Genomic DNA, 26,651 nt, shown 5'->3' with positions numbered 1-26,651 from the left:
TGAATTAAAAAATAAACATCTAAAATAAAATACTACTAATTTCTCAAACACAATACATCCATACTATCCAGAATAACCATCGGATACCAGAAATAATAATCTAATATTCTACTGAATCGAACATCTCTAAATTTTCTTTGTACACATTATACAGATACTCTATTAGCTCCCTATACTTTCTCAATAATTTAATATATTTGACTAAATTATTATTTAACATTCCTTATTTATTAACTTTACATAAAAATATCTCCAGGTAAATATTTACCTTTATTTTATCTCATACACTAAATTGACCTACACTACTTTTGAAAAAGAAAACGAAAATCGTATTGTCCAAAAAAGAACGAGAACAAATAATAATACATTTCATTAAAAATATGAGTTCATTCATTCCAATCAAGATTACTTAAATATGAGTTGACAAATGAAATTATTACATTATATATTATAAGCATAACGACGAGCTCTATATATTAAGGATAACTTATTAGATAACCACGAGATAAACTAAATACTATGAACAAGACTAAGCAACCAAAATCTAAATCTAAATCATAACAAACATAAATTGTTATCCATTGCTTCAGTAGATGTGTATGAGTTTCTTGTAAGCATCTTTGTTGTTTGAGTAATGATCAATTTCAGCCTGCATATCATAAATTCACAAAATAAGTATCAAAAATTTTGTCGCTCCGAATTACTTACTCCGTTTCAAAATAAATGTTGCTCCGACCAAATTGATATATTGAAAAATCAATTTATTTGAATATAATTACATCGAAATAATTCAATTTTTCAATATATATATTTGGTCAGAGCGACATTCATTTTGAAAGTGAATAATCTAGAATTATGCAAGTCATACACATGGTGAAAACTCAGGTGCAGTCAATTTCACGTGAAGTTGATAACTGAGAGCCGTTAGATGATTTGACTAGATTTTCATCTAACGGCTCTCGACTATCAACTTCACGTGAAGTCGACTGCAGCTGGGTTTCCACCCATACACATACCTTTCGGACCGCTTTTATGGCAACCATCAAATTTTCGCCGATAAACTCCTTAAGCAAGTCATCCTTATGAAGAGCTTCCAAGGATTCAGAGAGTGATGTTGGCAATCTCTGAAGCTTTTCTGGATTTGGAATTGTATCTGTTTCATAAATGAAAATAACAACTTCATTATTTCCTATGAACTTTATACAAAATTGCAAACTGTTTGAAAAATCATATAAACTCTTATGTGTTGATACAAACAAGTACTATTCATGATCTTACCAACAGGTTCAGGAAGCGGAAGATGCCGGCGAAGACCGTCTATGCCGGCGGCAATTATGGCAGCCAATCCCAAGTGTGGATTTGCAGAGCCATCAAATGATTTCATCTCAAAGTTGCTTACAAGGCCATCAGGAGTTCCGGGCGGAGACGCGGCTCGCAATGGAGCTTCCTTATTGTCATTCCCCCAGCACAAGTATGCGCCGCTCCACGTGTTCGGTTGTAACCGATCATAACTGAAAAAACCAAGAACAATCTAAGACAGGTGAAAACTCACATGCGGTTGTCATGATGTAAAATTGATAGTTGACAACCGTTAGATAATAAATAGTTCTCAAATATCAACTCACATAAAGACAACTGCATACGAGTTTCCACTTCTAAAAAAATTCGAGTTTAATTTATATACATAGTACTGTACAGACATCTAATTAGGTATTGTCACACAGACAAAAGTCGCGACGCGACTTTTGCTTATGTATTAGTACCTGATTGGATGTCATTAACAAACTTGGTTTAAATGGGAAGAGCAACCTGTTAGGAATTGGAGCTACAAATGCCAGAATAGAAGGAAGATGATGCAAAACTCCAGCCATAAATTCTTTCCCTGTTGTTGATATGCCGTGCTTCGACGATTCATCCTTCGCCATAAACACATTTTTCCCATTTTGCCATAAGCTAAGATGCACATGGGATCCAGAACCCAAATCATCTAGCTTATACCTTCAATATAGACAAGAAAAACACATGTAATACACACTTTCAAATTGTTTCTTGAGACTCAAGTAAGATAGCAGTGTCTTAAAAAAGAAGAAGAATGATGAAACTTGGCTTACTTTGGTGCAAAAGTCGCGAGAAGGCCGTGCTTTCTTGCTATTGCACGGACAGCTTCGCGCGCGTAAATTAAGTTGTCAGCAGCTTTATTGCAAGTGGTGTATCCCAAAGCAATTTCAAATTGACCATTTCCAGCTTCAGCATGTAACTACAATTTTATAGAACAGAAAGGCTTGAAACTAGTCCTCAGAATATAGAGCTTTTCTAGAAAAATCAGATGATTTTCGAATAAAATCAAGCGAAGCTGTTACCATGTTATAGATTATTTCTTACCTGCTCTACTGAAATCCCCAAGGAATGAATAGCAGCAGAAATTTCGCGAAATATCTGGGAAGCAGCGTCGAATGCTGACGATGAGCAGTAATGACTCGAGTCAAATGGTAACCATTCTTCATTCCCTTCCCTGAATATAATTACACCTTTTTTTTTCATCTTCACATTTTAATTAATTTTCATGAAAATTTGTTCTGGTGATATGAATTATTACATACCTTGTTATGCTCTTTAAGAGATAAAACTCATTCTCAAATCCTGCTTTCATTTCCTGGAAAACACAAATCAAAATTGAACACCAAAGTACTTTGGTTTAAAGATATGAATTCGAATATCAGAATTTCGCAATCGCGACATACCAAGTTAAATTCGTCTTTCAGAATCTTCGAAACTCGTCTTAAGGCCTCTCTCGGGCAATATTCCCAGGCCGTTCCGGCTTTGATTTGCATATCACATAAAACCATTTCTTCATGCTCGCTCCTATCATCACATAAAAGAGTTGAATTACTTGCACCACAGGTTACTATAATGTAAGATGATAAAAAAATCAGCTTAAGAAAGATTATAAGTACCATGGAATTCTTAATTTAGTAGACAAATCAGGCATTAATCTTATTTCACCAACTGCAGTTAGACCTGACCCTTCAGCAGGTGCATCCATAAAAGAAACCATAGACATAATACAACGCGCTAAACCAACTCCATTCTTCGAAACAGCATCATCGAAACGCTTTTTAGGAACAACCTGAAACAAAATTTGACACCATATCAGGAATTCTAATAGCAGCTCATGTCATGATTCATGAATAACTGAAATTTGCTTTGATGGAACTTAAACTCACCCTGCATCTATGCTGCCCTGAACCATCAACGAATATGATACGAACCAGTGACGAATCAGACTCTAAGCTACTACTACTAGTATTCAACTTAGAAACCACATTGTATTCTGAACTAGCTAAACTATTAGTTGGACTAATCTTGTAAAATCGAATCGCATTTCGTGCAAATATATCTTTAGCAGCTTCCACAGCCTCAGGAATTGAGAGATCACCATCAATGCACGCGTCGCGCAGAACAGCGAAAACAACTTCACGAGACCACTTTGCACCTATGTTGCAAAATATTATTTCAACCACTTAATCTTACACTACAGAATATAAATTCTTCAAATTCAGGCATAGGAAAAGATGTTAACTAACCTAAGTAAAAGGTTTCTGGAAATGCATAGCCATCAGTGCTGAACATAACCTGCAATCCAAAAACTTAGTCTTGTGACACATTGAATTTCATGTCCTAAAGTTAAATAAATCATGATCTTGAAGTATAACAATATTCTTATTCTTGTCACCTTATTAATTGGAGCTAGCTCTAATAGCTCTTTCACTGAAGATATCATGCCATGTACACTAAGCTTTGGAATCGCCAACCCGAAATCAAGGTAAATCTGCAAAACAAGATTGTTATATCTAAATTTGAATCTGAAATACATATTCAGACTTACTAACATAATTCAACGAGTTGAGAAAAGGTTTGCCTGTGAGTAAACCGAAGCGAGATACGACGCTTCCCTTGAGAACGGATAGGATGCGTGTAAGATGACTATCCGAGACTTCAAGAATCTCTTGTCTTCAAGGACTGCACGTAGGTGAAGAGGATTGGACAGTCGCATATCCAAATCTTTATCCCCAAAACTAGTTAAGCAGACCAAAAATTTAGTACCAACAAATAATTTTCTGAAAGCTTTTCAGCTTTAGAAGTATACTAATTGCTAAAAGCCATGGATTACCCTGTGTGTATCTGCATTGGCAAGTCATAGGATTGAGCAACTTCTAGACTTTGCAAGAAGATATAATCGACGAAATTTTTGTTAGCTACGCGAACAGGCTTCCCAGCTAAAAAGTACAGAATATGGTTGATTAAGAACATACCAAAACAGAACATATTATAACCAATCTGCATACTCCACTAACCACTTAAATCCTGTTCGAGACCCTCTTCGGCCTCTATTGCTGTCACATTTGGATTGATTTCCAGGCCACTTCGGTATGCAGCTATGCTTTTGAATCCAAAGATCTCACCAGCAACTGTAACCATGCTGTTAAGGATCATAACTAAAACATTGGATGTGTTTATATACAGAAAGATTTATTTACATATAAAAGGATATGATTTCAACTTTGAGACAAATGCTTTTGTAAATGAATCCAATGTCCAAGAAGATCCATCTGTTAAACCCTTTAAGAGCACGAGATACAAATATTAGATAGAAATTCAAGAACATATAGCAGAATTCAGAAAATGTGAAATAGAACTATTAGAACTATCTACAAGTATCTTACTTCATCAAGGATTTCCTCGGCGACTCGTTCGATTCTTAAGATTCTACCAACAACAGGGGTAAAACTCCTATGCCATTCAAGATCATGCTTCTTGTCAAATTTTAGTCCATCATCAATGAGTAAGGTAGAGATTCCTGCGGCTTTGAAGCACGATGTGCTGATCGATTGTAATCCGGAGACTCTCCGGTGTTCTTCAATAGCTTCCAAAGATGACTCGGATCCATAGAGCTCAGCAATGTCTCTTAAACTTCTCTGATATTACATAATAATCTATTGTCAACAAATCATATCTTCTGTTCAAAATTACTGTCACTTTAACTAAATTAGTATATTGAAAAATCAATGTATCTAGACACAATTTCATCCTTATACATTCAGCTTCCAAGTGCTTATTATACATTTTAAGCACCACATAATAAATCAATTTGACAGAAAATTCTCAAGAATCAATTCTGTTTATCAATAGAAAAAGGAAAAATTTCATTTCTTCAACTTCATATCCTGTTTATCACTCATGATGAAATTGAAATGCATAACTCAGGCAAACTAAACTTCAATTTAGTAACATTTTATCTGCTTAATAATGCTGTAATTGCAGAACTTAATCCACCTAAAAAAGTGTTAGGTGGTCCACACTATACTACTAGTTTTTATAGGTTCATAAATAGATGAAACAGAAACACTATCATCAAACATAGCATATAAAAAATCATAAGCTAAGAAATAAATGAACATTAAGAGGAGTTAATTAATAGTTATGATGATATTGATATGGACCTTGAAGGAGAGAGAGTGTGGTGAGAAAGAAACAGCATCACCATAGGCTTCAGAGAAGGCATGGATGAAGGGGAAGTTAGAATCAATGGAAACTATGTTGTGGGCATGTGCATCAACCAGCTCCACCTCTTCCACCGTTCTTCTCAACTCACTAAAATCCATTCTTATTATTTCTTCTCAATCTCACTGATCTCTTCTTCTTCTTCTTCAACTCCTATAAGATGCTGAGTAGTCAACACTTTCTTCTATTGTCTCTGACTTTTCAATATGCTGTAATAATAATGTATTATGCAATATGCTTATATATAGTGTGTCCTTTCTTTTCTTCTTTTTCTAGATAAACACAAGAAAAGTATAGGGTATCAATATACTATATGCTAATTTATTATCAATAATAATTTATTATTATATTTTAAATACATATATAAAAAAATATGTTTAGAAAATATATATATAAAGATATTTTTATTAGATATAATTATAAAAAAAATATTTTTATTAGATACATTTATAAAGACATTTCTGTTAAATACAATCATAAATAAAAATTAATAGATGTTAATAGAGATATTGTTGATAACGTAACAAAATTGTTAAATTATATATACAAATTTTAAAAAATATAAACACAAATTATATTAATTTATATGTATAAATTTTAATAAATATACATGTAAATTATATTTTTTGTATATAAAATTTTTGTAAATTTAATATAAATTATTATTAACTAAATATTGACTAAAAATAATAATATTTGTTAATTATATTATATTTTTTATTAATAACTCTCTAGTGAGATATTTGATCTTTAATAAATTATAATTATCAAATTGGTTTTTAATTTTAATTTATTAGCCAAATTTAATATATTTTAATTTTTTTAAATCATTTTACAATACAAATATATTTAGACATTTTTAAAATTTTGTATTAATTTTTATATATAATACATTTTTTTAAAATTGATTTGAAATATTATTCTAATAAATATATGATAAGGTATGGTAATAATTTATATTTTATACATAGATGGTGCTTAGAACGTGGCGGTGACTGGTGAGCTAGAAATGTTACTTCAAAGTTCAGAATTCAGATTCGATTTTTGGATCACAATGGGTTTTGGAAGTCAACAAAAGCCATCTGATATGTTAGAAGTTTGATCAAAATTAAACTTTGAAAAAGTCGATCAAAATAAATAAATAAAAATAACTACGTTTTTTTATGATTATATAAATGATCATTCAATATATTGATATGTGATTAGATGACTCTTTAAATTCAATAAATAAATAAAAGAGGTTATTTTGATAAAGATATTAAAAATATTTTTTTTAAAGATGTTTATATGTGTCATGATATTATTTGATATTTTTATTAAATTAGTTAATAATTTATTTTTTTATAAATTAAAATAAAATCAGTTTATTATAGCAACAATAATAAATCCAGTTATTTACATTATAATTATTAGATCCAATTTGATTCGATTAATTTATACAATATAAACCGAATCATGTTTAAATTTTTTAATAGAAAGATAAATATATTCCTAATTTTTATTTTAAAGAAAAAACAAAACAATGATCCAATATATTATATAAATTAATCGATTCGATCGAATATAATAATAATTAGGTTTATTATTATTGGTATAAAAAATTAATTTAAAAAATAATCAATTCATTAATATGTCCAATAATAATATAATACATAAATATTTTTTTTAAAAAAATATTTTACACATCTTTGCTATAAATAAATAAATAAAGTGACTTTAAACTTTTGGTGGTTAGATTTTGGAGTAAGAAAACAAATAGATTTGCGTGAGAATACGTGTAATGATATGGACAGATATATAACTACGAAAAAAGAATGACAAAATCAAACAAATTTAGAATTTAATATTCATAGTGGAACAATAGATTGATAGAATATGAATAAAACTGAGATCTTCTCAACTCTTCTTTTGAAAACGTTTTCGTTTCCAAGAAAAAACGAGAAGAGACTAAAATATGCTAAGAATATTGTTAAAAAAAAAGGCTCATAATGGTGGATAACTCAATATATAGTAGTTAAATGAAATAGAAAAATAAATAAATAAATGATTTTGGGTTGTGGTAAGAAATAATAAATCAACCAAATAATAAGTGGCTGCTAACTTCAACCAATTATATATTACACAAGATTTAAAGTCACACCCTAATTAAACATTATTTAAGGTCATTCCCATTTTGTCAAACTTCAACCATGGCATATACCTTAACCGCCATTAACAAATATTTCTTATTTTTTATCATATATATTAATTTAATTTTAATATATTCACAGTATAATTATAATTATTTTTTATATAATTATTTATGTAAAAAATAATTATTTTTAATAATATAACGTTATGTAATTAGATGTAGTTTTATATTGATAGTCTATCAAAATTAAATTGGGTAAAGTATATATTTTATTCTAAAAATTTGGTAAAAATTTTAAAAATACTCTTAAGCTTTATTTTGTTTCAATTTTCTTTCAAATATTTTTGATTTACATCAAATATATTCTTCAACGGCTAAATTTTTAAAAAATTTAAGACCAATATAACAATAATGCATGAAAATTATGCTTGATTTTCTTGTATTGAGGGTTATTCTTATAAAATTATTGTTAAATTGGTCTTAAATTTTTTTAAAAATTATCCGTCAAGGATATATTTGATGTAAATTAAAAATTTTTAAATTAAAATTAAAACAAAATAAAAATTAGATCTATTTTAAAAAAATTTATCAAATTTTATGAATAAAAAATATATTTTATTTAATTATATATATATATATATATATATGATAAAAAAAATGGGACAAAAATGGAGGACAATAAAATCGATACCTTCTGGACCCTTTTATTTTGGAATGGTTTTTGTTTCCAACCTGTTTTTTCTTGTTTTATTGATTTATTTTGGTTGAAAAGAGACAATACAAAAGAGCAAGAGAAAACAGATAACAAACAATCATATTTTCTTCTGCCCTGTGGAGTGTGGACCATAATCCATAATAATTCTCCTAATAAATAATTAACATTGCGTGTCACCGTTTCTATGATAACCTTAAATAATAATATAAAAATATGTCCTTTTCTAATTCCATCTGTAAATATTTAAAATAATTAAAGAATATCCATAAGTGTTCTTATTTTGTTTATTTGGCTTGGACATAGCAACTAACAAGTGTTAGTTATTGTAATTCATCACCTAAGATGGAATAATTGGTTATTTTTTTATTTAAATAAATATTAGAAATTTAAATTTATTTTAATTAATGATAAATTTTTAAATTAAATTTAAATTTTTGATGGATTAATTTTTAATCTATTAAATTAAAAAATATCATAAATAACTAAAATAAATAAAATAGATTATAATAATTAATAAACAAATTAAAAACAAAACCTTAAACACATAATTACTTGAATGATAGTACAATCAATTATATTACATGTATATTAAATCAGTTATTATAATTAGTTATTAGTATAAAATATATATTAAAATATAATACACATTAAAAATAAATTAAATTATATATATTTATACATAAATATATTAATAGTTAGTTTTATTGTATAAATAATCTTTTTATATTATAATATGCATGTAAATTATTAAGAGGGTGTCATGTCCAGCTAATTTTTTTATATGAGGTTGACATGTGAGTTATGCTGAGTTATGGAGTATTAGAGGGATATACATTGTTGTGACGACGTTTAATTTTTGGTTTTAGTGGGAAGAAATTAGACCGTAATCCAATTTGTGTGAAGCAAAATTTTTTGTGTACTAAAATCAGACTCAAGATTCTCTGTACCGTCTGTCACGTGAAATCAGTACACAAATTAAACCTAAAATTTTCTGTACCATTTGTATTCTATTCGTCTGATTATAGTATCTTCAATCAAACAATTCAATTTATCTTGTGTAATTTTTAAGTAAAATATCATATACTTCCGTAATTCTAATATACATTAACCTTCTCTCCATATTAAAATTAAAAAGTTCGTCATGTCCCGTGATGAAAATGTACTGTGATAGTAACTTATTGCTCTGAGCCAATCTGTGTTTTATCTGGAACACTCAAAACAATTATTGCAACCTGCAACCTATACATTAAGGTGTCCCTACTATACTCTATCTCCATTCTTCTTTCTTCCGACAAATTAATTAGATGGACACCACATTTTTTTTTTGGTATATTAATATGCCTCATAGAACTTATAATTTTTTCTACTAATATATACTCTTAAAATAATCAACACGAAATTAATTTTTATAAGAAAAGAAAATTAGTATAATGTATTAATATTGGTTATTAGTGAGATTTATGTGTATGCAGTAATAACAACTTTTTGCAATTTGCAAAATACATATGAGATCAGTGAAAAGTTTTTTGCAATATGTAAAATTGGTTTTAAAAAAAAAATACTTTTTGTCAACTACGAAAAATCTTTCTTAATCAATGGTTATTTTTTACAATCTGCAAATTATGTGTAGGTGTTAGCATGTATTTTTTTTTTTTTTTGGTAAGTTGCAAAGAAGAGATAGATTCATATATAAAGATATTTTATCTAGTTAGACTATTTTGGTAAAAAAAAATACCAATTTTAATCCATAAAAAAATTGACCTAATATAGACATACATTTTTTTCTCTTAAAGAATTATAGACATTTTTTTACTCAAACCTAAGATACAATATTTTTTTTATTTTGATATTTTTTAACCTTATAAATTAAAGACTAATCCACGATAAATTTGAGCTCTATTTAAGAGTTTGTCGCTGATTAATAAGTTGTTGCATACACAAAAGAAAATATAGGAAGATGGGTTTAACTTTTCGGGAAAAAAAATAAACAAAAGAAAAAATATCAGAAGACGTGTCATTTTAGAAGTTTGATAATTTTTCAACATATGATGATGAAATCAATAAGAATGTGTCACTTCAAGCACACTTCAATTTATGGCGAGAATTGCGCTACCTAGTTAGAATACATTGAATTACCATCTACATATATATGCATGCATGCCAAACTCAATTAAATAACAAAAATAAAAATGATCTCCACAAATTAATATAAGTACTAATAATAAAATGATAATGATGATCTTCATTACTCTCTTTCATCATTTGTTGTAAATTTTAATTTTTAAACCAAAAATGATGAAATATATGTGGAAGCTTAGATTCAGTCGTCCAATCTTTTGTATAATAACTTTTCATTGAAAAAAAAAAAAAAACTCAGGTGAATTTCACATCTATAGATTGTGCCAAATCTACTAAATGGATTATTTTAGTTCTGATAAGAATTAAAAGATTCGGAATCATATATTCTTGTGATGAGAGATACTATTTTAATTTTTTCATTTATGTCAATTCTTGTTGTCTATATATTAGTATTATATTATGAGAAATTATCATAATAAATGGAAAAAAAATAATTTATTAATCAGTAATGTTAGGAAGATAAAAAAAAAAGTTAAAGCTTATCTTATTTAACATTCATTAATCATCACAACAATTAATAAAAATTAAATAAGACAAGTTATAATTATTTTTGGCTAATTTTCATTAGTTACCAAATATTTCGTTTATTAACAAAGACTATGGATGAATATAATTAGTAGCTAACTCCATCATGATATATAATATATTACCTTGAAAAGTCTCATATTAATAATTAAATGGCAATAAATTAAAGTTGAAGCTAACTTAACCATATTTTAATTAACCATTGCAAATTATCCTTCATTATTATTAGGTAATAATTTTCTGACCGTTAATTCAGCACAATAGAGATTTCTTATTTTCTTTTATTTAATTAAAATAGATTCAAACAACAAAGAAAGTTAAACGCACTACACATAAGAAGATTATGTGAGGAGAAAAAGTCTTTGTAATAAGCACAAACGAGTGACAAGATCAAAGGATAAAACTTGCCATATGTGTCAAGTAATTACATCTGGCGTTTTTCAATTTTCATAATAAAATAAAATCACGTCCTTTTACTAGTAAAATAAATTTGTTCTTTAATTTGGTCGTTCAATCAAGACTAAACTACATACCATGGGTTACATTTTGTGGTTCCATTATTAGTAATTCTTTGAAATATCTAAAAATAAAAATGCATCATTGTTCTTTATTATATAGCATCTCATTTATTAGTAATATTATATCTCCTAAAAATTTAAGCAGATAGAAAAAAACAAATAAATAATTATATTTTTAACACGTTTTTTTATATAAGAACTTCTTTTTTCGATTTAATTTGTATAAAATTTTGCATAATTTTTTTATTTATCTTATGTTAAATTTTATTTTGGAGTTATCAATAATGAAATTCTAGATTATTAGATTATAAAAATTCTAATATTATATCATGATATCACTTCTCTTAAAAAATTAAATTAATACTAAGAGAAGGCACATAAAAAATTATAAATCTAATTACTAGAACTTTTTGTTTTGAAATTAACTCATATATGAACATTTATGCTAGACATAGATATAATCAATTATATAATAACCTAAAAATACCATATATGAGGTGGTAAAAAAAAATCTATATATTATAATTTTATTGTAGGTATAATACATAATAAAAAATATAGGGTTGTTAAACGGGTCAGTACGTCGATTCATTTAGACGCATGACCCGCTTAAGTTCACGAGTTAAATAAGTTGGCCCGTTTAAACTTGTTTTATTCATTGTCTATAATTTCTCAATTCAATAAATTAAACGGACCAACCTGTTTATTCTTTTATTTTATTTTTTAAAAAATATTTTAACAAAAAAATATTATTTTTAAATAAAAAATTTTCAACAAATTGCTTTTTTATCGACGGGTTGGGTTTTCAATTCGATCATGAAAAATATTTTCCAGCCATATTTTTTTGAAAAAATTAAAAAAATTAAGTAAATCGTTTATTTAATCCGTCATTTTTTGAGTTAATTGAGTTCAGTCTTTTAACTCAAAATTTAAATAGATATAATTTTAGAAATAAAAGTGGGTTCGTTTTAATAGATAAATAAATTGATTTGACAAATTTGATCTATTTTAACAGTCTTAATAAGATATAATAATATCATAAATTTGATTTATGTAGCCAATTTTTTTTAATGAGATAAGATTTTATTGTTGTTGTCTAATTCATGACAATTTATTTTCATACACTAAAATATTTACTTATTACGTTTTTTGTACCTACCGTTGGTGATTCCAGTCATATATATACTTTTTTGGTGAGGTATATATATCAGTCAATATATTTATGAGAGAGTAATAATTAAGGACCATAAATTAAAGAAGAAGCACCCCAAGTCTAAAATAGACGTATATCATGTCACCATTATGATTGAAAAACAAAAAATGATTTGTATTTTATATATATTTCATTAACTATATATCATTTCGATTTTGGAATCAACTATATAACTTTGATAATGAATTACTACTGACTAGCATACAAAAATCCTAATAAAGACAACATAAATAATAAATACGTTACATGTTCATTTATACAATATTGAAAGAGTACGTAATACTTAAGTTAGTATCATCACATAAACCAAACAAGGTATAACACTATAATAAGATTTTATTATTATTGGAAATCACTATATATATTATTAATACAATGCAATCACAAAGGGATGTGATGATTATTAGTAGTATTATTTTTTTTTATCCTGTATAATAATTGTGTGCAGTTATTTTTTGTCAAGTATAACTAAGGCACAACAATTAGTTATTAAGATCTATCCCTTTCTAGCTACTCAAAGCTATAATATTTAAGGACAGAATGTAATGGTATAATTAGGCTTTCCAGAGCAAGTGAAAGTGCTCCTAAGATCATCATAAGCATAGCTATAAGCATCAGGACACTGTTGTTTGAAGAATTTAGAGTAGTTTGTTGGAGGGCAAGTTTTTTCAGTGTTGTGACTACCAGTGCAACAATACTCAGGTTTGCCAAAAGCTACACAAGCACTCTTGCAACCGACAACGTTTCCATTCGAGCCTTTCACTTGCAATTCACTCGGGCAAGCCCGGTTAATATTGGTCGGGCAACTCGAGGTCTTGCAAGTGCCTCTACCGCCTTGAGTGCTAACCGAAAGAGGTAGGTTAAATCCGTCCACATTACTAACATCGTAGAAGTCTTGTCCACCATTAGATGCTACAGTAATTTCTACTAGGGTTGCCGGTGTGGCTCCACCATTGCCATTACACGCGACTTGACCAGTACCACAGTCACCAGTGGCGCAAGTGAACCTTCCGCCGTTGTTGGAGCAACCAGTTCTACCCCAGAACCTACCAGACCATGAAGATGGAAGGTTCAAAGAATTGGTTGCTCCAGGTGCCAATGTAAAACCAGTTTGTGACAATTGCGCCTTTTGAGAACCAGTTAGGGTTCCTGGCCATACAGTATATTGACATTTGTTCTTGAAGGTAACCCTAGCTCCTTGTGCCACTTCAAAAAAAAAAAAAACAAAATTAAGAGTCATGGTTAATTCACATTATTTAGTCATGTACATATCTATAATCTTACAATAATATTAAGAAGACAATAATATAAAATTATCTTATTTAATTTAATATCTATATATAATATTTAAAGTTATATATTTATTACATCTAATACTATGTATTTATACAAATATAAAATAAGACAATTTTAAGTTGATTTAAGCTAATTTTTATTATTTTTCAAATATTTTTGATAATCTTGATGCTTGATCATGTGATAATTAAGAGGCACTAGTAGTCTAAAAGAAAATGTGATGAAAAAATACATGAAAATTAAACATACCACAAGCAAGGAATGCAAAACCAAGGAAGAAGAGAGCAATAACACGGGTGATGATGATCGCCATTGTTGGTGAAATTGGTGATTGATTTCTTCTTGTTATGTTGCTATGGTGTATGAAGTATGTGCTAATAACAATTAACATGCCTTGCTATTTATAGTAATTGAAGGTTGAATTTTCAATTTTGAGAAATTAATTAATATAATGCCATATTGATGACTATGAGTTAGTCCATGGCTGCTGCTGACCGCAATATATATATATATATATGTATAGAAATTAATTAATATAATGCCATATTTTCTTATTTTCAACATGGTTTTCTGGAAGAAGAAATCTTCGTGTTAATCTTTTATGACGTGTTGTAAATCTTTTTTTTCTCTCTCTCTCAAGTTTCTGTTGTTAGGTTTTTCTCCAATAATAGTTTTGGTTTGACATGCATAACTGAGTTTTTTTTTTCTTTCAATGAACTCATAAATAAAACTAAAGTCCGATTTGTTCGTTGTAACTTTTAATCTTTAAATTAAAGAATGACTAGATAAAAACAAAGTAATGAATATTAAATAGTTAGAATTTATTTTATTTATTATTTATTAAATAATTAATAAATATTAAATAAAATAATTAAGTTGTGATTAGTTTTTATTTTTTTTTGTTATTAAATATTTTCGGAAAAATAAGAGCAAATTAAAAGAGATTTCCTTTTTAAGACAATACATATTACATACACGTTACCACTTTTCCCGTAAATCTAGTTAAAAAATCTGGAGAAAACGTGACTACGTTCACAAGAGTAGATCAAGAACTATTAAAGAAAAAAACAACAACAACAAAAAGAGATAAAGACTCGTGAAGATAGGAGTTTCCGCGTATTATATTTTTTGAGCAGGAGGATGCTCACGTAAAGACACATCTAAAACATTTTTTATAAAGATACTTATGTCTCGTATTATTATTAGATATATTAATGAATTAGTTATTTTTAAAATTTTTAATAAATTAAAATAAAATTAATTTTTTATAATAATAATAATAAACTCAATTATTATTAGATTCGATCGAACCGATTAATTTTGTTGGATTATGTTTTTTTTTTATTTTTTTAAAACAAAAATCAATGATATATTTGTCTTTTTTATCAAAAAATTTAAACATAATTCGATTGTGTAAATTAATCGGATTAAATCGAATCTAATAATTATAATGTGAATAATTGAGTTTATTATTGTTACTATAATAAACTGATTTTATTCTGGTTTATTAAAAAAAAATTATTAACTAATTTAAAAAAAATGTCTAATAATATCATGATACATATAAACCTCTTTAAAAAAAATTTTAGTGTCTTTATCGAAATTGTCTTATTTTGAGAAACCAAAAAATTGGAAGAATTCGCATATTACTAATAAGAACACAAAGTATACAACGTATTAGATTATTAAAAAATACAAATATCATTTGCACCTTAAAATTAATTATTATATATTTGTATATAAATATATTTATAAATATTTTAATATATATTTTATTTTAATGACTGGTTTTTTTTTTTTTGGTGACTAATGACTGGTTTAGTATACATCTATCATGATATTATTAAAATTTTAGAAATTCAATTGTAAATAAATAAAGCCCCAACAAATATCTAAACCATGCATGTTATAGTCCAAGTAATTTAAAATAATTGATATAGGTTACTCTGCACGAACGACTTGTCGTTTATTTTTGGAATTAACTATGAATTGAGACACTGCTAATTAAACTATAAAGTATAAACCCCCTCAACCTTGGATATGCCGGTAATTATTAATTAAAAAAAAAACTACAAGTAGTATATGGACGAGATAAGTAAATTTGCAATAGGTGGTTATGTGAGTAATAAAAAGAACAAAATTATTTGCTATATGCGAAACTTTGCTGTTGAAAAATCATATATATATAGAAGAAGAAAAATTATATATCTTTTATTACATTTCATGACAAACACTATAACAATGCCATATATATAGCATGTGCTATGAATCTATTTATGCATTGATATATGCACTTATTTTTTCATAGCAAAATTATTGATTAATTAATATTAATGCCATATATATAATGTATGCATTAATTTAAGTTCATGGACAGAAGTTGATAGCATAATTAGGGCTTCCTGAACAAGTGAAAGTTCCTCTTTTGTCATCATAAGCATAGCTATAAGCATTAGGGCACTGGTTGCTAAAGAATTCGGAGTAGTTTGTCGCCGGACAAGTCGCCGGTGTGTTGTGATCGCCGGTGCAACAATACTCAGGAGTGCCAAATTCCACGCAAGCACTCTTGCAACCAATAACGCTTCCATCAGATCCCTTAAATTGCAATGCGGCCGGACAAGCAGCATTAATGTTAGCTGGACAACTCGCGACGTTACAGGTACCAGATCCACCCTGCGGGGTAATTGAAGAGGGAACATTGAATCCGTCAACGTTGCTAACATCATAGAAGTCTTGTCCACCGTTAGATGCAATGGTAAATTCCATTAGAGATGCTGGTGTGGCTTCGCCGGCTCCACTGCATTCAAGGTGGTTGCCACAGTCTGCAGTAGCACAAGAGAATACTCCGTTATTGTTGGAGCATCCTGTTCTAGCCCAAAACTTCCCGGACCATGGTGCTGGGACATCAACTGTTTTGGATTGGCCACTTGGCAATTCAAAACCGGTTGTTGATAGTTGAGCACTATTGGCATTGGCTTGTGATCCTGGCCACACTGTGTATGAACACTTGTTTGTAAGGGTTATTTGAGCTCCATGAGCAACTGAAAAAACAAATTATGTCAAGTTAATATTCATATATATCTGAATAAATAATATTATAGAAGATTTAATGCGAATAATGTCAATATTGGGTTTGATAATAATAATAATAATAATAATAATAATAATAATAATAATAATAATAATAATAATAATAATAATAATAATAATAATGTAATATATTCATAAAGATATATATTCGAAATTATTATTAGAAGAAATTAAATGATTGTCCAATGAATTATTATTTTGAAAAAGTCAGATGAACTTAAAAATATAATAAATTTTGGATGGATGTAGGATTCAATGCAATAAGTAATCTACTTTCAAGTTAAAATAAATAAATAAATGATTTAAGGATTAAGTACGATTTTGATTCTTAAGATATAGGTTAAAAAAAATTTTCGTCTCTAACTTTTTTTTTGCATATAAAATCGTTCCTAAGGTTTAAAACCAAGTTTTAAATTCATCTCTTTAACTTAAATATTAAAATTTTGGACTAAATTATCCATAATAAAAAAATTATAAAATAAAAAAAATAAAAAAAAGAGAGTGTTTCTGCTTCTGCGAAGGGAGAAGAGAAGAAATAAAGGGAGAAGGGAAGAAGAAGAAGAAACTGTCCATGATCAACTTCTGCTGCCACTTCTGCCACTACTTTCGTATGATTTTGATCCTTAAGGTAAGGACGATTTTGAAATCAAATTAAACCTTAGGAACGATTTTGTATGCAAAAAAAGATTGAGAACGAAAAAATTTTCGATCTATATTTTAGAGACCAAAATTGCATTTAACCCATAATTTAACTAGTCTGCCACAATATACATATATACTGCCATCCATCATTAACATCATGGATATAAAAATATTATTCTATATATAAAAATGAAGGTGGGATAACTTATAAGACACTACTACTCCAAATAAAATGTGATAACTAGAGAAATTATAAGAAAAATGGAAATGTTTGGTAAAAATTAAAAGCTGGCAAAATTTATTATTTTAAATTTTATTTAATGTATCATGTAATAACTAAATATTAAATAAAGTAAATTTGAATTGTCTAAACTTATTGTTTTTTGTTTTCCAAGTATGACGGCAAGACAAAATAAAAAATAAATTAAATAAAAGGAGATAAAATATGGAAGTTATTAATTAAGGTGGTTTGAATTTGATGAAAATATACCACAAAGGAAGAATGCAAAGCTTAGGGAGAGAACAACACGAGTAATCGCCATTATTGTTGTTAGCTTAGTGATCAAGAAAATATTATGAATGTGCCATTGCCATACAATGCTTATTACTATTTATAAGCTTTGAGGTTTGATTCTTCAACTATATTCATGGTTACGTGGTGCAATTTCATTGGATTGTAATTAATACACCGTGGCTCTAATGAATTGGTCCATATGGGGCTGCTATATATATGTAGAAATGTCCTTATGCCGTGATATACGGTGCAGATTTTTCTTGTTTTCTAACATAATTTTCTGAATCAGACAAATTAAAAGAACATTATGAAATTGGATATGTTAATCTTCTAATAAATATCTAAATTGCTTCCTCTACATTCATTCGTTGATTTATTACTTCTTTATTTTTATCTTATAAAAAGCTTATCATGTTAATTTCGAGATAAAATAGTTATTACTTATTTCACTATATAGCAACCACCTTCTGTATTTATATATTATGATGTGTTGACCAAGTCTTTCTACGTATAAAATGGTGCATAATAATAAGTTAATAAATGGATTATTTTTCTTCAACTTGCCGTTGTTACACGTAAATGTTTTATTCTAGGCTATCTAGCTACTAAACCTGAGGTGAAAAATCCACCGCGAAATTTCACACAAATAACAAATCTTTTCAATAAACTCATCAATTTCAAAATTTCCACGCATATGTGCCTAATAACTCCAATATTTAATCCGCACATGATAGAATGCCCAAAAATAAAAAATAAAAGTCTTAATAATTTTGTTGCCAAATTAGAGAATGTTCGTAATATGAAGAGTTAAAGTGTTATTTAAAATATATTAATTTACATTTTTATGATGTTTTAATTTAATATATTTTAATTTTGTTTATTTAATTATTAAATTGGGCCTTATCTGTATGGATTTTAGGGATTTCTTTGTTTTAACCTAATAAGAGGTTATAAATACCTCCTTAGCTATTGTAGTCGTAGTATAGAATGATTTAAAAGTTTCAAAACCCCTTTTTTGTTTTCGTGATGAAACTATGGTGTCGACAATTGAGGTTGAGGAGTCCATTTTTTGTTGCATCGGAGAATTGAGTAGAATGTTGAGGAATCCCTTCGATTCAATTCCCAAATTATGGTGTTGACAAGTTAGGTTGAGGAGTTTCTCTCTTGTTGTATCAATAAATTAGGTAGAAAGTAGAGTGATTTTCTTTATACTCAATTTCAATCTATCTTTTGTTTCTATTTCAATTATAATTTAATTTTTTTTATTAATTTCAATTATTGTCTTGTTTATCCTATTGTTTTTTTATCATTATTTCTTTATCATGAACTCAATTGAGTCTAATTTTGATATAATTCAAATTCATCCTTAAATGAACATCTTTTATTAAATAAAAATAGTACACTTTATGATTAATTAAAGAAATGTTAAATTTCTATTTATTATATTTTATATGAAAAAAAAAACATAAATTTCTCTTTATATATTTTTTATTCTTTTTCTTTTCTTTCTTTTTAATTTCTTTTCTCTTATTTCTAACAAAAGTAAAAAACTTAATTAGTCACAACACAATTATATATCCATGTTACGTTCCTCCCAAACTAATGTACATAAAATCAAGGACAGAACTTGAGAACATAACTAGGGTTTCCTGAGCAAGTAAAAGTTCCCCTCTTATCATCATAAGCATAGCTATAAGCATTAGGGCACTGTTGGCTGAAGAATTGAGAGTAGTTTGTTGGAGGGCAAGTTTGTGGTGTGTTATGATCACCATTGCAACAATATTCAGGTGTATTAAAAATCACACAAGCACTCTTGCAACCGACAACACTTTTATCAGAACCTTTAAATTGCAATTCAGCCGGACAAGCAGCATTAATGTTAACCGGACAACTCGCAGTGCCACAAGCACCGGAGCCACCTTGTGGGCTCATTGAAGAAGGAACATTAAATCCGTCCACATTACTAACATCGTAAAAATCTTGTGCACCATTATTATTTCCTGTAGTAATTTCTATTAGAGATGCTGGTGTGGCTTCGCGATTCTCCAGCACCACCACATTCAACGTGGTTACCACAGTCTGCGGTGGTGCAGGAGAATACTCCATTATTATTGGAGCATCCTGTTCTAGCCCAAAACTTTCCGGACCATCCGGACGGAAGTTCCAATGTGTTGGATGCTCCGGATGCTAATTCGAAACCAGTGGATGATAGTTGAGGACTAGTTGCACCAGATTGTGTTCCTGGCCATACAGTGTATGGACAATTGTTTGTGAATGTAATTTGTGCTCCTTGACCCACTGCATGCAAAGAGAAAACAAAGAAATTAAAATATTAAATAATATATTATGATATTTGTATCCATAATATGATATGATATATATGAACGTTACTTTTGATAACTACACTATTATCTTTTTATCTTGTATATATGAATATAATTTAAGACATATATATAAAGATTCTTAAATAATAATATTGGATCCAAAGAACAACATCATGTGATAAAGGAAACACAAGGAAATTTAATTTAAAGGAGAAGTAGGATGGAAAATGTTGTTGAAACTTGAAAACATAAATATACCACAAAGGAGGAATGCAAAGCTAAATAGAGAGAGAGAAACACGAATAGTTGACATTGTTAATAATGAAATTGGATTATATTTGTGCATTGCTATGCTTTGAGGCATATATATACATACAATAATAATGTTTAGAACATAAAAATAAAATCAGTTAAAATAATTTAAATTTACCTTATTTAATATTTATGAATTGTTGTTACAAGTAATTGTCGCTACAATTAATAAATATTAAATAAAAAAAATTTAAACAATTTTTTTCGGTAATATTAGAAAAACAAAAAAAAACTAAAATTTATCTTATTTAACATTTATTAATTGCTATACTAATTTATTTGAATATAATTACATCGAAATAATTCAATTTTTCAATATATATATTTGGTCAGAGCGACATTCATTTTGAAAGTGAATAATCTAGAATTATGCAAGTCATACACATGGTGAAAACTCAGGTGCAGTCAATTTCACGTGAAGTTGATAACTGAGAGCCGTTAGATGATTTGACTAGATTTTCATCTAACGGCTCTCGACTATCAACTTCACGTGAAGTCGACTGCAGCTGGGTTTCCACCCATACACATACCTTTCGGACCGCTTTTATGGCAACCATCAAATTTTCGCCGATAAACTCCTTAAGCAAGTCATCCTTATGAAGAGCTTCCAAGGATTCAGAGAGTGATGTTGGCAATCTCTGAAGCTTTTCTGGATTTGGAATTGTATCTGTTTCATAAATGAAAATAACAACTTCATTATTTCCTATGAACTTTATACAAAATTGCAAACTGTTTGAAAAATCATATAAACTCTTATGTGTTGATACAAACAAGTACTATTCATGATCTTACCAACAGGTTCAGGAAGCGGAAGATGCCGGCGAAGACCGTCTATGCCGGCGGCAATTATGGCAGCCAATCCCAAGTGTGGATTTGCAGAGCCATCAAATGATTTCATCTCAAAGTTGCTTACAAGGCCATCAGGAGTTCCGGGCGGAGACGCGGCTCGCAATGGAGCTTCCTTATTGTCATTCCCCCAGCACAAGTATGCGCCGCTCCACGTGTTCGGTTGTAACCGATCATAACTGAAAAAACCAAGAACAATCTAAGACAGGTGAAAACTCACATGCGGTTGTCATGATGTAAAATTGATAGTTGACAACCGTTAGATAATAAATAGTTCTCAAATATCAACTCACATAAAGACAACTGCATACGAGTTTCCACTTCTAAAAAAATTCGAGTTTAATTTATATACATAGTACTGTACAGACATCTAATTAGGTATTGTCACACAGACAAAAGTCGCGACGCGACTTTTGCTTATGTATTAGTACCTGATTGGATGTCATTAACAAACTTGGTTTAAATGGGAAGAGCAACCTGTTAGGAATTGGAGCTACAAATGCCAGAATAGAAGGAAGATGATGCAAAACTCCAGCCATAAATTCTTTCCCTGTTGTTGATATGCCGTGCTTCGACGATTCATCCTTCGCCATAAACACATTTTTCCCATTTTGCCATAAGCTAAGATGCACATGGGATCCAGAACCCAAATCATCTAGCTTATACCTTCAATATAGACAAGAAAAACACATGTAATACACACTTTCAAATTGTTTCTTGAGACTCAAGTAAGATAGCAGTGTCTTAAAAAAGAAGAAGAATGATGAAACTTGGCTTACTTTGGTGCAAAAGTCGCGAGAAGGCCGTGCTTTCTTGCTATTGCACGGACAGCTTCGCGCGCGTAAATTAAGTTGTCAGCAGCTTTATTGCAAGTGGTGTATCCCAAAGCAATTTCAAATTGACCATTTCCAGCTTCAGCATGTAACTACAATTTTATAGAACAGAAAGGCTTGAAACTAGTCCTCAGAATATAGAGCTTTTCTAGAAAAATCAGATGATTTTCGAATAAAATCAAGCGAAGCTGTTACCATGTTATAGATTATTTCTTACCTGCTCTACTGAAATCCCCAAGGAATGAATAGCAGCAGAAATTTCGCGAAATATCTGGGAAGCAGCGTCGAATGCTGACGATGAGCAGTAATGACTCGAGTCAAATGGTAACCATTCTTCATTCCCTTCCCTGAATATAATTACACCTTTTTTTTTCATCTTCACATTTTAATTAATTTTCATGAAAATTTGTTCTGGTGATATGAATTATTACATACCTTGTTATGCTCTTTAAGAGATAAAACTCATTCTCAAATCCTGCTTTCATTTCCTGGAAAACACAAATCAAAATTGAACACCAAAGTACTTTGGTTTAAAGATATGAATTCGAATATCAGAATTTCGCAATCGCGACATACCAAGTTAAATTCGTCTTTCAGAATCTTCGAAACTCGTCTTAAGGCCTCTCTCGGGCAATATTCCCAGGCCGTTCCGGCTTTGATTTGCATATCACATAAAACCATTTCTTCATGCTCGCTCCTATCATCACATAAAAGAGTTGAATTACTTGCACCACAGGTTACTATAATGTAAGATGATAAAAAAATCAGCTTAAGAAAGATTATAAGTACCATGGAATTCTTAATTTAGTAGACAAATCAGGCATTAATCTTATTTCACCAACTGCAGTTAGACCTGACCCTTCAGCAGGTGCATCCATAAAAGAAACCATAGACATAATACAACGCGCTAAACCAACTCCATTCTTCGAAACAGCATCATCGAAACGCTTTTTAGGAACAACCTGAAACAAAATTTGACACCATATCAGGAATTCTAATAGCAGCTCATGTCATGATTCATGAATAACTGAAATTTGCTTTGATGGAACTTAAACTCACCCTGCATCTATGCTGCCCTGAACCATCAACGAATATGATACGAACCAGTGACGAATCAGACTCTAAGCTACTACTACTAGTATTCAACTTAGAAACCACATTGTATTCTGAACTAGCTAAACTATTAGTTGGACTAATCTTGTAAAATCGAATCGCATTTCGTGCAAATATATCTTTAGCAGCTTCCACAGCCTCAGGAATTGAGAGATCACCATCAATGCACGCGTCGCGCAGAACAGCGAAAACAACTTCACGAGACCACTTTGCACCTATGTTGCAAAATATTATTTCAACCACTTAATCTTACACTACAGAATATAAATTCTTCAAATTCAGGCATAGGAAAAGATGTTAACTAACCTAAGTAAAAGGTTTCTGGAAATGCATAGCCATCAGTGCTGAACATAACCTGCAATCCAAAAACTTAGTCTTGTGACACATTGAATTTCATGTCCTAAAGTTAAATAAATCATGATCTTGAAGTATAACAATATTCTTATTCTTGTCACCTTATTAATTGGAGCTAGCTCTAATAGCTCTTTCACTGAAGATATCATGCCATGTACACTAAGCTTTGGAATCGCCAACCCGAAATCAAGGTAAATCTGCAAAACAAGATTGTTATATCTAAATTTGAATCTGAAATACATATTCAGACTTACTAACATAATTCAACGAGTTGAGAAAAGGTTTGCCTGTGAGTAAACCGAAGCGAGATACGACGCTTCCCTTGAGAACGGATAGGATGCGTGTAAGATGACTATCCGAGACTTCAAGAATCTCTTGTCTTCAAGGACTGCACGTAGGTGAAGAGGATTGGACAGTCGCATATCCAAATCTTTATCCCCAAAACTAGTTAAGCAGACCAAAAATTTAGTACCAACAAATAATTTTCTGAAAGCTTTTCAGCTTTAGAAGTATACTAATTGCTAAAAGCCATGGATTACCCTGTGTGTATCTGCATTGGCAAGTCATAGGATTGAGCAACTTCTAGACTTTGCAAGAAGATATAATCGACGAAATTTTTGTTAGCTACGCGAACAGGCTTCCCAGCTAAAAAGTACAGAATATGGTTGATTAAGAACATACCAAAACAGAACATATTATAACCAATCTGCATACTCCACTAACCACTTAAATCCTGTTCGAGACCCTCTTCGGCCTCTATTGCTGTCACATTTGGATTGATTTCCAGGCCACTTCGGTATGCAGCTATGCTTTTGAATCCAAAGATCTCACCAGCAACTGTAACCATGCTGTTAAGGATCATAACTAAAACATTGGATGTGTTTATATACAGAAAGATTTATTTACATATAAAAGGATATGATTTCAACTTTGAGACAAATGCTTTTGTAAATGAATCCAATGTCCAAGAAGATCCATCTGTTAAACCCTTTAAGAGCACGAGATACAAATATTAGATAGAAATTCAAGAACATATAGCAGAATTCAGAAAATGTGAAATAGAACTATTAGAACTATCTACAAGTATCTTACTTCATCAAGGATTTCCTCGGCGACTCGTTCGATTCTTAAGATTCTACCAACAACAGGGGTAAAACTCCTATGCCATTCAAGATCATGCTTCTTGTCAAATTTTAGTCCATCATCAATGAGTAAGGTAGAGATTCCTGCGGCTTTGAAGCACGATGTGCTGATCGATTGTAATCCGGAGACTCTCCGGTGTTCTTCAATAGCTTCCAAAGATGACTCGGATCCATAGAGCTCAGCAATGTCTCTTAAACTTCTCTGATATTACATAATAATCTATTGTCAACAAATCATATCTTCTGTTCAAAATTACTGTCACTTTAACTAAATTAGTATATTGAAAAATCAATGTATCTAGACACAATTTCATCCTTATACATTCAGCTTCCAAGTGCTTATTATACATTTTAAGCACCACATAATAAATCAATTTGACAGAAAATTCTCAAGAATCAATTCTGTTTATCAATAGAAAAAGGAAAAATTTCATTTCTTCAACTTCATATCCTGTTTATCACTCATGATGAAATTGAAATGCATAACTCAGGCAAACTAAACTTCAATTTAGTAACATTTTATCTGCTTAATAATGCTGTAATTGCAGAACTTAATCCACCTAAAAAAGTGTTAGGTGGTCCACACTATACTACTAGTTTTTATAGGTTCATAAATAGATGAAACAGAAACACTATCATCAAACATAGCATATAAAAAATCATAAGCTAAGAAATAAATGAACATTAAGAGGAGTTAATTAATAGTTATGATGATATTGATATGGACCTTGAAGGAGAGAGAGTGTGGTGAGAAAGAAACAGCATCACCATAGGCTTCAGAGAAGGCATGGATGAAGGGGAAGTTAGAATCAATGGAAACTATGTTGTGGGCATGTGCATCAACCAGCTCCACCTCTTCCACCGTTCTTCTCAACTCACTAAAATCCATTCTTATTATTTCTTCTCAATCTCACTGATCTCTTCTTCTTCTTCTTCAACTCCTATAAGATGCTGAGTAGTCAACACTTTCTTCTATTGTCTCTGACTTTTCAATATGCTGTAATAATAATGTATTATGCAATATGCTTATATATAGTGTGTCCTTTCTTTTCTTCTTTTTCTAGATAAACACAAGAAAAGTATAGGGTATCAATATACTATATGCTAATTTATTATCAATAATAATTTATTATTATATTTTAAATACATATATAAAAAAATATGTTTAGAAAATATATATATAAAGATATTTTTATTAGATATAATTATAAAAAAAATATTTTTATTAGATACATTTATAAAGACATTTCTGTTAAATACAATCATAAATAAAAATTAATAGATGTTAATAGAGATATTGTTGATAACGTAACAAAATTGTTAAATTATATATACAAATTTTAAAAAATATAAACACAAATTATATTAATTTATATGTATAA

At 29.3% G+C, this 26,651-nt stretch overlaps 4 protein-coding genes and 1 pseudogene across 4 annotated transcripts; all 5 read right to left on the bottom strand.

Moving 5' to 3' along the window:
- Positions 1–349: 349 nt before the first annotated feature.
- LOC112728924 (protein fluG-like) lies at positions 350–5,788 on the bottom strand. The gene is made up of 18 exons (XM_072210335.1): positions 5,502–5,788; positions 4,725–4,976; positions 4,554–4,620; positions 4,356–4,472; positions 4,172–4,277; positions 3,920–4,076; positions 3,734–3,829; positions 3,585–3,633; positions 3,225–3,493; positions 2,955–3,127; positions 2,742–2,862; positions 2,601–2,653; positions 2,383–2,512; positions 2,112–2,257; positions 1,810–1,998; positions 1,279–1,511; positions 1,017–1,153; positions 350–649 (listed from the first exon to the last, which is right to left on the bottom strand). Exons 1-18 carry the CDS (start codon positions 5,661–5,663, stop codon positions 587–589), a joined length of 2,520 nt encoding a protein of 839 aa, XP_072066436.1. The 5' UTR covers positions 5,664–5,788; the 3' UTR covers positions 350–586.
- Positions 5,789–13,121: 7,333 nt separating this feature from the next.
- LOC112728923 (thaumatin-like protein 1b) lies at positions 13,122–14,556 on the bottom strand. Its single transcript, XM_072209989.1, has 2 exons — positions 14,349–14,556; positions 13,122–14,009 (listed from the first exon to the last, which is right to left on the bottom strand). Exons 1-2 carry the CDS (start codon positions 14,488–14,490, stop codon positions 13,333–13,335), a joined length of 819 nt encoding a protein of 272 aa, XP_072066090.1. The 5' UTR covers positions 14,491–14,556; the 3' UTR covers positions 13,122–13,332.
- A 1,727-nt stretch (positions 14,557–16,283) lies between these two features.
- On the bottom strand, positions 16,284–18,521 carry LOC112728922 (thaumatin-like protein 1b). Its single transcript, XM_025779271.2, has 2 exons — positions 18,322–18,521; positions 16,284–17,140 (listed from the first exon to the last, which is right to left on the bottom strand). The coding sequence occupies exons 1-2, from the start codon at positions 18,371–18,373 to the stop codon at positions 16,467–16,469; spliced, it is 726 nt and encodes a 241-aa protein (XP_025635056.1). The 5' UTR covers positions 18,374–18,521; the 3' UTR covers positions 16,284–16,466.
- A 1,390-nt stretch (positions 18,522–19,911) lies between these two features.
- On the bottom strand, positions 19,912–20,982 carry LOC112730733 (thaumatin-like protein 1b; annotated as a pseudogene).
- Positions 20,983–21,361: 379 nt separating this feature from the next.
- Positions 21,362–26,283, bottom strand: LOC112728921 (protein fluG-like). Its single transcript, XM_072210334.1, has 17 exons — positions 25,997–26,283; positions 25,220–25,471; positions 25,049–25,115; positions 24,851–24,967; positions 24,667–24,772; positions 24,415–24,571; positions 24,229–24,324; positions 24,080–24,128; positions 23,720–23,988; positions 23,450–23,622; positions 23,237–23,357; positions 23,096–23,148; positions 22,878–23,007; positions 22,607–22,752; positions 22,305–22,493; positions 21,774–22,006; positions 21,362–21,648 (listed from the first exon to the last, which is right to left on the bottom strand). The coding sequence occupies exons 1-17, from the start codon at positions 26,156–26,158 to the stop codon at positions 21,377–21,379; spliced, it is 2,592 nt and encodes an 863-aa protein (XP_072066435.1). The 5' UTR covers positions 26,159–26,283; the 3' UTR covers positions 21,362–21,376.
- Positions 26,284–26,651: the final 368 nt, after the last annotated feature.

The sequence above is a fragment of the Arachis hypogaea genome, chromosome 12, assembly GCF_003086295.3.
Source record: "Arachis hypogaea cultivar Tifrunner chromosome 12, arahy.Tifrunner.gnm2.J5K5, whole genome shotgun sequence".
NCBI lineage: Eukaryota > Viridiplantae > Streptophyta > Magnoliopsida > Fabales > Fabaceae > Arachis > Arachis hypogaea.
This window is presented reverse-complemented; position numbering and strand designations above follow the sequence as displayed.

Bases quoted from the DNA above. Each gene is read 5' to 3' on its own strand.
- LOC112728922 (XM_025779271.2), bottom strand. From the start codon at position 18,373: ATGGCGATTACTCGTGTTGTTCTCTCCCTAAGCTTTGCATTCTTCCTT. The intron at 17,141-18,321 runs GTATATTTTCAT...TTGTTTTTTCAG, and splicing joins CTTTGCATTCTTCCTTTGTG to TTGCTCATGGAGCTCAAATA.
- LOC112728923 (XM_072209989.1), bottom strand. From the start codon at position 14,490: ATGTTAATTGTTATTAGCACATACTTCATACACCATAGCAACATAACA. The intron at 14,010-14,348 runs GTATGTTTAATT...TTTTTTTTGAAG, and splicing joins TTTTGCATTCCTTGCTTGTG to TGGCACAAGGAGCTAGGGTT.
- LOC112728924 (XM_072210335.1), bottom strand. From the start codon at position 5,663: ATGGATTTTAGTGAGTTGAGAAGAACGGTGGAAGAGGTGGAGCTGGTT. The intron at 4,473-4,553 runs CATATCCTTTTA...ACAGCATGGTTA, and splicing joins ATTTGTCTCAAAGTTGAAAT to CAGTTGCTGGTGAGATCTTT. The intron at 2,863-2,954 runs GTACTTATAATC...ATGTGATGATAG, and splicing joins ACTAAATTAAGAATTCCATG to GAGCGAGCATGAAGAAATGG.
- LOC112728921 (XM_072210334.1), bottom strand. From the start codon at position 26,158: ATGGATTTTAGTGAGTTGAGAAGAACGGTGGAAGAGGTGGAGCTGGTT. The intron at 24,572-24,666 runs GTAATCCATGGC...CTGCTTAACTAG, and splicing joins CCAATGCAGATACACACAGG to TTTTGGGGATAAAGATTTGG. The intron at 23,008-23,095 runs GTATGTAATAAT...AATTATATTCAG, and splicing joins CTCTTAAAGAGCATAACAAG to GGAAGGGAATGAAGAATGGT.